The sequence below is a fragment of the Anomaloglossus baeobatrachus genome, chromosome 4, assembly GCF_048569485.1.
Source record: "Anomaloglossus baeobatrachus isolate aAnoBae1 chromosome 4, aAnoBae1.hap1, whole genome shotgun sequence".
Taxonomy (NCBI): domain Eukaryota; kingdom Metazoa; phylum Chordata; class Amphibia; order Anura; family Aromobatidae; genus Anomaloglossus; species Anomaloglossus baeobatrachus.
In genome coordinates this window covers 203768475-203780919 of record NC_134356.1, presented here as the reverse complement: position 1 = coordinate 203780919, position 12445 = coordinate 203768475, and the positions used below count along the sequence as shown (strand labels likewise).

The 12445-nt window shown below is 44.1% G+C and overlaps 1 protein-coding gene across 1 annotated transcript in view; it reads right to left on the bottom strand.

The window, feature by feature from the left end:
• ABLIM3 (actin binding LIM protein family member 3) overlaps positions 1-12445 on the bottom strand; it is a 296306-nt gene that overhangs the window by 92193 nt on the left and 191668 nt on the right. Inside the window, exon 5 of the mRNA XM_075344628.1 lies at positions 2514-2626. Within this exon, the coding sequence (XP_075200743.1) occupies positions 2514-2626 (113 nt within the window). The remainder of the gene's footprint in view (positions 1-2513; positions 2627-12445) is intronic.

Sequence of the window (12445 nt, the reverse complement as noted above, 5' to 3'; positions counted from 1 at the left end):
CCAGTATCCCTCCGCTCTCACACACAGATCAGGTCCAATATCCCTCCGCTCTCACACACAGTTACGCCACTGCATGGGTGACACATTCATTCCTGCTCTGAGAGTGTTGAAGGTCGTTATAAATTTGTACTCCCAGACTTTTCTATCTCTCAGAGATTTGATGTTAATTTTCAATTCCAACAATATGATGTCCATAATGCTGTGATCTGAACTCTGTGGCCAAACAATTTTGTAGCCCTGGTTACAGAATAATGGAAATGAAATTGTTGGCATTGAAAGGTAACGAATGTGTCACATCAATTAAGGGGCATCACAACTCTGGACCAGACCTCAATCAGGGGACAATAAAACTTTCACCCTTCTTATCTACGAATATACAGTACAGACCAAAAGTTCGGACACACCTTCTCATTCAAAGAGTTTTCTTTATTTTCAGGACTCTGAAAATTGTAGATTCACATTGAAGGCATCAAAACTATGAATTAAAACATGTGGAATGAAATGCTTAAAAAAGTGTGAAACAACAGAAAATATATCTTATATTCTAGGTTTTTCAAAGTAGCCACCTTTTGCTTTCATTACAACTTTGCACACTCTTGGCATTCTCTTGATGAGCTTCAAGAGGTTGTCACCGGAAATGGTTTTCCAACAGTCTTGAAGGATTTCCCAGAGATGCTTAGCACTTGTTGGCCTTTTTGCTTTCACTCTGCGGTCCAGCTCACCCCAAACCATTTCGATTGGGTTTAGGTCTGGTGACTGTGGAGGCCAGGTCATCTGGCATAGCTCCCCATCACTCTCCTTCTTAGTGAAATAGCCTCTACACAGCCTGGAGGTGTGTTTGGGGTCATTGTCCTGTTGAAAAATAAATGATGGTCCAACTAAATGCAAACCGGATGAAATAGCATGCCGCTGCAAGATGCTGGTTCTGTATGCCTTCAATTTTGAATAAATCCCCAACAGTGTCACCAGTAACGCACCCCCACACCATCACACCTCCTCCGCCATGCTTCACGGTGGGAACCAGGCATGTAGAGTCCATCCGTTCACCTTTTCTACAAAGACACGATGGTTGGATCCAAAGATCTCAATTTTGGACTCATCAGACCAAAGCACAGATTTCCACTGGTCTAATGTCCATTCCTTGTGTTCTTTAGCCCACACAAGTCTCTTCTGCTTGTTGCCTGTCCTTAGCAGTGGTTTCTTAGCAGCTATTTTACCATGAAGGCCTGCTGCACAAAGTTTCCTCTTAACAGTTGTTCTATAGATGAGAAGGTGTGTCTAAACTTTTGGTCTGTACTGTAAACATATGTGACTCTTCAGATTTTGTGTTATACCATGCCTGATGAAGAGGCCTGAGTAGTTTGGGAAGCTGGATACGTGTTACCATCTTTTCAGTAAGCCATTAAAAGGTATCAACCACTGAGGACTCTCAAATGTTATTACTTTGCGGTATTATTAGAAATGCATTGCAAATTGCTATCTCATTGATGTGTGGTTATGCAGAAACGCAGTGACCCTTAATAATTGACAAATAATTTTAAAAAAAGTAATGATAGTGCAGAAAATGGCTACAATTTTTATTTGGGGCTGCATGAAAGAAACACCGATGCATCACACCTGCCATGTTGACCCCAGCCAAACTTATTTCAATGTAAAATTATTGGCGTGATGGGTAATTGTAAGGGTTTAAGAGACTTTCCCTAACTTGTTGTAATACGCAGATGCAGCACAGCTTTGTTAACTGTTTACATGCTGATTCTGATGACCTGCAGCCAGGGTCGGACACAACTGAAGGAGGACCCTGTGCAAGAACACTATATGGGTCCTTTGTAGCCCAAAAGTTCATCTTATTGCATGTCTGTAGGTGTCTAGGAAGCTGCTTGCTGCTTTAGAGGTGGAAATGAGCCTTGGCCCCCTGTAGAGCTGCACAGATAGCACCAATAGTATGTCGCCCCTGCCTACAGCCTTCGTAATATCACATAAAAAACAACAAATCCCATAACATGTTGACAGTTGTTTAGATTGCCAAGAGTCCTCCTGAATAAAGCCTAAAGGGGGTTTCCACTACTTGGATATTTATGGCTTACCCTTAGGATAGGTCATGAATATTTGATTGGTGGGGGTCTGATACCCAGCATCCTTACTAATCAGCTCCAGTGGTGGTTGAATATAAACCGTTAAAGAAACAAAAAAACACAGCTCCATACACTATCTAGTGGCCATTCTCGGGTACTGCAGCTCATCCCCTATTCACTTCAATGGGAGATTAGCTGCAATACCCAAGAAGCAGTATGTAGTGGACAACCACTTTAGTGCTTGTGGTCCCGATACTGGAAATATGATTGAATTATAGACTGGGTACACAAAGAATTATATCCCACTCATTAAAACCAGTGGCTGCTCACATACTACCAAACAGTGGAAAGGAATTATTGATTGGCAACAATATAAATGCCTATGTACAATCCCGTTACACCATTCTAAATATTCCCCCATTCCAGTGAAATACTCACGGCTTGGTCCATGAATCTTGATTGGCTTGTCACTTACTAAAGACTGGGAACAATTCTGGCAAACACAGTCTTTACCCCTGAAGGTCACCTTATCTCCGATTGGAAATGGTTTCCTGCAAGACCAAAATGTTTTATACATAACTAAAGAAATAAGCTGCAAATCATCTTCAAAGTTATTGTATTAAACTTATGTTGCCATCAAATTCTGAAACCAAACTAGATAAGATATAGAACTGAGGATCTTTTAAGCCACTGGCACCCACTAGTTTTTAACCAGCTGTCAGGATTCATCCTTGAAGTACTTTTAGATGTGTTGATGTACTAGTCAATGATCTCATAACTTGATGTGTAGCGCCCCTGAAGCCAACAGGAAGCTACAAGGTACTGCATCCTAACCAGGATTCAGGGCCTACCCCCTAGGGACCCAGAAGACCAGTACCGGTAACACACAAACACTCCAGATCCCTGTTTTTTTCCCAATTATCCCCCATAGAATGGTACCAGGCTAGAGTCGGACCAATGGATGGCCGCCTACAGGTGAAGCCACTCCAGTCCAATAGACAACCAGGTGGGAGGGGTAGACAGTGGAGAGTCAGACAGTAGAGAAGAGACACAGTAATGGTGGTAGTCGAGTGGAGTGTGTCAGAGAAGGAAGTGAAAGTGAGGAGACGGACTGACAGGAGTGTGACGGTGACCTGAGGGCCCAGGCAGTTAGTTGCCGGTGGAGTACGGTGGAGTACTCCCAGAACTACGCACCAACGGGATACAGAATCCAAGGTCAGGCAAAAGCTCCAGGCAGACCTGATAAAATCTGTACAGTGAGAGGACCATCAAGGACCTCACTGACCTTGAAGTTTGAGACTCAGTAGCAAAAAGAGAACCGGGGACAGGACCAGAGACTCCAACCCCACAGGGTTCATGCTACCGTCATACAGACTGCTGAAGAAGACAACTAGGAGGGACCTCCAGCGGCTCCACGCCACGGGGACCCACCAACCAAAGACATGTGCAGGGGAAAGAAGTCACTAGGTCACAAAACCGACACTGGGACTAAGGGGACCTGCGGTTTAGACCAGCCAGCCTCGGGTGACCAGTTACTAGCTTAGTGTGAGTAAAGAAGCAGTTACACCAAACTCCCGTTGTGGCCTACCTTCTTTCAACACCCACCTGCAACAAATATCCTCTGGGCCCTGGCCCTACTTGCAGAGGACCTAACATCAAGGCTGCCACTAATACCAGCCCCAGTAGTTAACATTATGCAGCGGCGGCTCCATCGACATAGCCGCAACACCGCAAGGGGCGTTACGTATAAACTTTATTCAACCATCCCTTGTAAATATCCCCTTTTCAATAAGCACCCAGGGCACGGAACCGGGCAATGGCCACCAAAGTGACATTCCCCAGTTATACACTGCCCGGGACCGAGTACCTCATAACCCTGGGTGACACAGATGCCTTAAGTATAGTCTAAAGCAGGGATCCCCAACCTATAGCTTGGGAGCCACATGTGAATCTGGATATGGGGCTCACGAGTGTCTGTTGACTTGGTGCATTAACACCAGGTCTAGTAAACAGCTATGAAGTGCAGGAACTAAGATGGTAACTTTTTTGAGTAGCCCCACTCAGAAGAGCAGAATTGGATGCGTATATACTGGCCTTGGGTTGGAGAGATAAAATACGCAAGTGCTAAGCTGGACATAGCATGATACTGCCAGATATGGTTGGTGCCTGAAGCTGGAGCCGATAGTGTGGTCAGAGTGCTTGATGTAAAAATAGCTAATGAGGGTAAGGTGGGAACCCATAGGTGGCAATATACTGCCTTTTATGATTTTTGTGCTAAAGCTTTGGCTGTCATTATACCGATTATGGGGAGTTGCTACTGTGGGGAAGGCAGGAGCTGAGGGGCTCTGGATGTGGCTCACAACCCTATCTATAAGCTGAATGTGGCTCTCGAGGTATGAAAGGTTGGGGACCAATGGACTAAAGAAAAAGTATTTATGATATGCAATAATCCCACAATCGCTGGAGTCAATTTATGGACCTCACTAGTCCTGAGATCTGCAATGCCCCTGCACACACCCAGTCCAGATAACTGTGTATCCGCACAATTCAAGTGAAAGGGCTTGGGTAGCGCTGTAACCTGCCAACACTAGGCTTTATCTGACCAAGGAATACATTTGTGTAAAGTGTATACAGTATCTTGTGTACGCATGGTTTCCTCTGGGTGATTCACATTTTAAACTGACTCCAAAAACATACGGATAACAGTATTAGCTTTCTATGCGATTGTCTCTGTGTGATTCTCTAAGGATATAGGAGAATTTAAATTATGGCTCTATTTGTGATAATCTTTACAATTGCTACATAACCCCGGGGCAATTATATTCAACAGGTAATAAATACACTGACCCAAAATATAAGCACATCACTTATGTTTTTGCTCCTACATGGGCAATAATCCTGCTGTCTAATCAGCATCTTGATATGTCACACCTGTGCAATAATCATGCTGTCTAATCAGGATCTTGATATGCCACACCTGCATAATAATCATGTTGCCTAATCCGCATCTTTATATGCCACACCTGTGTAATAATCATGGTGTCTAATCAGGATCTTGATATGCCACACCTGCATAATAATCATGTTGCCTAATCCGCATCTTTATATGCCACACCTGTGTAATAATCATGGTGTCTAATCAGGATCTTGATATGCCACACCTGTGCAATAATCATGGTGTCTAATCAGCATCTTGATATGCCACACCTGTGTAATAATCATGGTGTCTAATCAGCATCTTGATATGTCACACCTGCATAATAATCATGTTGCCTAATCCGCATCTTGATAAGCCACACCTGCGCAATAATCATGCTGCCTAATAAGCATCTTGATATCCCACACCTGCCCAATAATCATGCTGCCTAATCAGCATCTTGATATCCCACACCTGTGCAATGATCATGCTGCCTAATCAGCATCTTGGTATTCCACACCTGTGCAATAATCATGCTGTCTTATTAGCATCTTGATATGCCACACCTGGGCAATAATCATGCTTTCTAATCAGCATCATGATATGCCACACCTGTGCAATAATCATGCTATCTACTCAGCATCTTGATATGCCACACCTAGGCAATAATCATGCTGTCTAATCACTATCTTGATATGCCACACCTGTGCAATAATCATGCTGTCTAATCAGCATCTTGATATGCCACATCTAGGCAATAATCATGCTGCCTAATCAGCATCTTGATATCCCACACCTGTGCAATGATCATGCTGCCTAATCAGCATCTTGGTATTCCACACCTGTGCAATAATCATGCTGTCTTATTAGCATCTTGATATGCCACACCTGTGTAATAATCATGCTTTCTAATCAGCATCATGATATGCCACACCTGTGCAATAATCATGCTGTCTAATAAGCATCTTGATATCCCACACCTGCGCAATAATCATGCTGTCTAATCAGCATCTTGATATGCCACACCTAGGCAATAATCATGCTGTCTAATCAGCATCTTGGTATTCCACACCTGTGCAATAATCATGCTGTCTTATTAGCATCTTGATATGCCACACCTGTGCAATAATTACATTGCAAAGAAGTAGGTGCTTTGACGTTATTGGCCACTCAAAGGGTACACGTGCTTTGTTTAAACAGTCATTTTGTGCTGACAAACTTTTATTTTTCTTAAAGCACTACTCCAGCCTTTTTGTTTTTTAATTTAACTCGTGGAGTGGTGCTTTAAATCTATGTCCCCAACCCCTACTATTATATTTACCCTCTGGCTTCTTCATCTTCTATCAGCGTTGCTCCCGTCAGTCTCTGGCAGCTTGTGACCTGCTGGATGCTCCAGTGTTTCATGGAGGGCACAACTTTATGCAAGTCTATGAGAGCCTTGTTCTTGCCTTCATAGACTTGTATTGAGTGCTTGTGATGTAACCTCTGTGCTCCCGTCAGTTTCTGGCACTTTGTGACCTGTCAGCTGCTTCAGTGTTTCATAGAGGGCACAACTTTATACAAGTCTATGAGAGCATTGTTCTGGCCCTCACAGATTTATATTGAGAGCTTGTGATGTAAGTTCTGTGCTCCCGTCAGTTTCTGATAGTTTGTGACCTGTCGGCAGCTTGTGTTTCATAGAGGGCACAACTTTATACAAGTCTATGAGAGCTTTGTTCTGACCTTCATAGACTTGTGCTGAACACTTCTGATGTAAGTTCTGTGCTGCCATCAGTTTCTGGTAGTTTGTGACCTGTCGGCAGCTTCAGTGTTTCATAGAAGGCACAACTTTACACAAGTCTATGAGAGCCTTGTTCTGGCCTTCGTAGACTTGTATTGAGCACTTGTGATGTAAGTTACATTGACAATAGATCGGAGCGAGGGTGAAAAAAGATTAAAATGCTGAAGGGTGAGTATGGGACTGGAGGTGGTAGCTGGGCACTTAGATTTAAATCATCCCTTTAGTGCTGAAAAAACATGCTGGAGCGGTGCATTAACACAACATACTGTTGGATACTGTTCAGATTCTGACTGTCTCTGCGGAGGGCGCAGCACATACTGTACTGTCTGCAAAATCTGGCCGCCTTGCTATAAGAGGATAGTAGAAGGATATGAATAACAAAATCGTACTTAGTGGGGTCTTCGCTTCTTGTAAGGAATCAGGAGCAATGCCAAACCTTTCCGTGAACTTACAACTTTACTTCTGGATTGAAAACTAATCTAAATTTCTACAAAAAAAAAAATTCTGACAAGAACTCCTTTCTTCCTTCATCTTCTTACAGTTAAACATCCAGGTTTTGCAGGAGGCTTGTGGGGGGTTACGGAAAGCTTTGATGTTTTAGTGCAGGTTCTCTGGAGTATCTAGGACAACCCAGGGGGTCTTGACAGCTGAACGGTGTTCCATGGATGTTATCGGGGTTTGATTTCTTTTATGAGAGTTGAATGTATGCACAGCTGTTCCACAGAGACGCCTAAAATAGACGGAGCACAGCTGCATTCCCAGCCTCACCCAATTCTGTCCTTCACAGCGCTGCGCCCCAGTCATGTGAAAACCTCTCTGCTGAGCTCCACATTACAATATATGAGATGCCTGGACGCACAGGGGTGGCAATGACCACTAGACTGCGTCTGTCATCATGTCTCACCACTTCTCCCACCAAGACATTAATGGTCTGTGGACCGCAGTCAGTAGGGCGATAGTATGTGCATCTGCTTACTACTATACTTATGTGTATATTGATAGGGTGCATGAAATCTATAGCTTCTGAGCTCATCTCCAAATCGCTATCTAGTAGTTGGCGTGAATTTGGAGGCAGCTGCCAGTTATTAACTGCCAAAAAAGCTCAAGACAGCGCCGCATCCAGCAAGTGACAGACATAATCTGGTGCCATGACCAGATATAAAATCTGACAGGTTTTGGTCTATCTCATTAATTTTACATGTTTACAGAAAAATATATTGAAAGAATGCAGCAATAAAAGCCAGAGATGAACATTTGCATACCGCACAGCCAACCTCAGACACAAACATTTAGGATAGAAGGGATAAATGAAAATGTACTGTATGCAGAACCCAGAGATCCTCATAATAGATCCTACAAGCCCCCCATTTGCTTTATTTACATTCCGTACCTTAGACCCTACACTCCCTGACAGAAGTTCTGTTGCTTATCCATGTTATGTAAATAAAAGCTTATAAGCTGTCTTTAAATTCATCCATTGGTTTCATAAATTACTCTTTTGATAGCTGAAACCCTCCCAAATTTTGTTTAGGTTATGAAAATAAAGTTGCTGCAAAGCTGAAATATTGATCATTTAATGAACACAGAAAGGTCAGATTTTGGCAAGACAAAAGTTTTGCCGCCTTGTCATATATTGCACCCAATCCTAGTTTACATCCTCACCTGTGCTCACTAAATGATTGGTTAATTAGTGGGTGTGTATAAAAAGAAACCCAGCACCCCAGACCTTCACTTGAACTGCAACTTGAACTCTGACAACATGCCAAAAATCCACCCTGTGACCAAATCCTTGATTATCAAGAGGTTAAAGACCAGATCCACTGCAGAGGTGGCTGGCACCTTTAATGTGTCTCAGCGTCAAGTACAAAGAATTAAAAAAAGACGAAGAGACTGGAGATGTTTTTGACAAGCCCAGGTCCGGCAGACCCCACAAGACAACTGCTCAGGAGGAACGTTTGTTGGTTAGAAAATCCAAAGCCAGCCCCTCTTCCACTGCAGCAGAGCTCCAACAGGCCTGGTCACCTCAAGTCCTTGTGTCAACTAGAACAGTTTGTAGGATTCTATTTCGAAATGGCCTCCATGGTCGAATCAGTGCCCAGAAGCCAGCACTAAACAAAAGACAATTAAAAAAACGTGTGGCATTTGTCAAGTCCCACAGCCTGCTAAACAGATGGACGCTGGAAAAAAAGCAGAAGGTGGATTTCTCTGATGACTCTTCAGTTGAATTACATCACAGCCGCCACAAATACTGCAGGAGACCTGCTGGAGCCCGTATGGCTCCAAAATACACCCAGAAAACAGTTACGTTTGGTGGTGGAAAAATCATGGTCCAGGGTTACATTCAGTATGGGGGTGTGCAAAATATTTGCAAGGTGGAAGGCAAAATCGATAGCCTAAAATATCAAGAAGTATTAGCTACCTCTAACATTCCCAATCATAAAAGGTGTCAAATTCTGCAGCAGCTCCATCTCATACATTCATCTCTACAACAAAGTTCCTCCTGGCAAAGAAGATCAAGGTGCTCAAGGACTGGCCAGCCCAGTCACCAGACATGAACATCATTGAGCATGTTTGGGGTAGGATGAAAGAGGAAGCTTGGAAGACAAAACCAAAGACTCTAGATGAACTCTGTGAGGCATGTAAGACTGCATTCTTTGCTATTCCTGATGACTTCATCAATAAATTGTATGAATCATTGTTGAACCGCATGGATGCAGTCCTTCAAGCTCATGGAAGTCACACAAAATATTAAATATGGCTCTAATAGCACCACAACTTCATTCACCAATGTTATGCAACATATCTTTGTATTAGAAGTTAATCATTTGTTTAAATTTCACATTACTTTCTGTGGGCGACAAAACTTTTGTCTTGCCAAAATCTGACCTTTCTGTGTTCATTAAATCATCAATATTTCAGCTTTGCAGCAACTTTATTTTCATAACCTAAACCAAATTTGGGAGGGTTTCAGCTTTCAAAAGAGTAATTTATGAAACCAATGGATGAATTTAAAGTCAGGTTATAAGCTTTTATTTACATAACATGGATAAGCGACAGAACTTCTGTCAGGGAGTGTATCTATCTGTCTAATGGCACATGTAGAGGAGTTGCAAATCTGTGAACGAGCATTTGTAAGACACATCTTTATTTACATTTACTGGCTGAGAACCTGTGTATCTGTATAATGGCACAGGCACCCGAGCTGCAAATCTTCATAAGCCAGTGATTGCCTGAAGAATGAGCAAAATGCTCAATTGTTGGGTTATCAGATCATTTATGCTACCCCAAAAAAATAATTGGCAGTACATCACTGTCAGCACCGACTATCCAAGCAGCATCAGGCTTTGTGGAGACTACAGTTTCTGGAACTTGGGTGTCAACCCACAAACTTGTAGTTCATAGGCAAGCAAGCAAGAGTAAAGGGGGCTTTACACGCTGCGACATCGCTAATGCGGAGTCGTTGGGGTCACGGAATTTGTGACGCACATCCGGCCGCATTAGCGATGCCGTTGCGTGTGACACCGATAAGCGATTTTGCATCGTTGAAAAAACGTGCAAAATCGCTAATCGGCAACATGGGGGTCCATTCTTAAAAATCGTTACTGCAGCAGTAACGAAGTTGTTCCTCGTTCCTGCGGCAGCACACATCGCTGCGTGTGACGCTGCAGGAACGAGGAGGCTCCCCTTACCTGCCTCCCGGCTGCTATGCAGAAGGAAGGAGGTGGGCGGGATGTTACGTCCCGCTCATCTCCGCCCCTCCGCTGCTATTGGGCGGCGGTTCAGTGACGCTTCAGTGACGTCGCTGTGACGCCGCACGGACCGCCCCCTTAGAAAGGAGGCGGTTCGCCGGTCACAGCGACGTCGCCGGACAGGTAAGTATGTGTGACGGCTCTGGGCGATGTTGTGCGGCACGGGCAGAGATTTGCCCGTGTCGCGCAACAGATGGGGGCGGGTACCCACACTAGCGATATCGGGACCGATATCGCAGTGTGTAAAGTAGCCTTTACTCTCTGCTGGGTTGCTTATTAGTCTCCTTTGATCTCATGCTGTGGGGGAGCCAGTCATATTCACTCCCCTCCAATATATGCTGACTGTACACTTAATTTAATGCCAGCTATAGCTTCACTATACTGGTCTGCTGAGGTGCCGTGATGTGATCCAGACCTACTGCTACTGGTGGTTGTAGCACTTTATTGCTGTGAGCAGTTGTGGTGTTAACCCTTGTTGTTTTTTGTTGTTGCCTTCCTTCTCTTGTTTTCTCCTTAGTCTGTTACTGTTTGTTCCTGTGAGTTTGCAGTGTGTCTGAATTTTGTTTTTTTCCCTGTCTGTCTTTATCTGTGTTACCACCACACTCTTGCTCCTTCCTTCCCTAAGCGGGGAACAGTTTTGTTTCGGTCAGCAGAACAGTAAGGCACAGGACTCCGACATCTCCACCATCACAGGTAATCTGGAGGTTAGGGATAACCTAGGGTACCCTAGCCTGAGGGACTGTATGGGAGCCACCTGTCTCTCGATATCCTACAGTTACATAATGACAATCACCTCTTGTAAACATATGGGCGGCACTGTATCTGAGTGGTTAGCACTACAGTCTTGCAGCACTAAGGTCTTGGGTTCAAAGCCCACCAAGGACAACATCTGCAAGGAATTTGTATGTTCTCCCCGTGTTTACATGGGATTCCTCCCACACTCCAAAGACATACTGATAGGGACTTTAGATTATAAGTCCCAATGGGGACAGTGTTGCCAATGTGTGTAAAGTACTATGGAATTAATGGCGCTATATAAGTGAATAAATATTATTATTATTATGCCGATAAGGGGACAAAACTATTATTTTGATGAACGATTTGTTGATATCAGTACTCATTTAACTTGTATAGTCAGTTAGTGCTTGTTAACATGCCCACATCAGCCCATCTACACAGACCATAAGTAAGTGCAAGAGTCAAGAGAGATAAGAGTAGATGATGCATGTAGTCCATCAAGGATTACTTAAGGGGGTGTTACACTCAGCGATATCGCTAGCGATATCGCTGGTGAAAGCACCCGCCCCCATTGTTTGTGCGTCACGGGCAAATCGCTGCCCGTGGCGCACAATATCGTTCGGAGCCGTCACACGGGACTTACCTGACTAGCGACGTCGCTGTTGCCTGCGAACCACCTCCTTTCTAAGGGGGCGGGTTGTGCGGCGTCACAGCGGCGTCACTAAGCGGCCGCCCAAAAGAAGCGGAGGGGCGGAGATGAGCGGGACGTAACACCCCGCCCACCGTCTTCCTTTCACATTGCCGGCGGCCGCAGGTAAGCTGCAGGTCGTCGTTCCTGGGGTGTCATACGTAGCGATGTGTGCTGCCTCAGGAACGACGAACAACCTGCGTGATCAACAATCAACGATTTTTTAAAAAGAAGTGACGTGTCAACGATGGACGATTTGTTAAGTATTTTCCATCGTTAACGGTCGTTCATGCGTGTCACATGCAACGACGTCGCTAACGATGCCGGATGTGCATCACGGAATCCGTGACCCCGGCGATATATCGTTAGATACGTCACTGCGTGTGATGGGGCCTTTACACTAATGCATTGTACGTGTAAGTAATGAGCAGGACTAATTGTAAATAAAAGTATTTAAATTAACAGAAAACAAGAGTAGAATACACTAATTAATTTAAA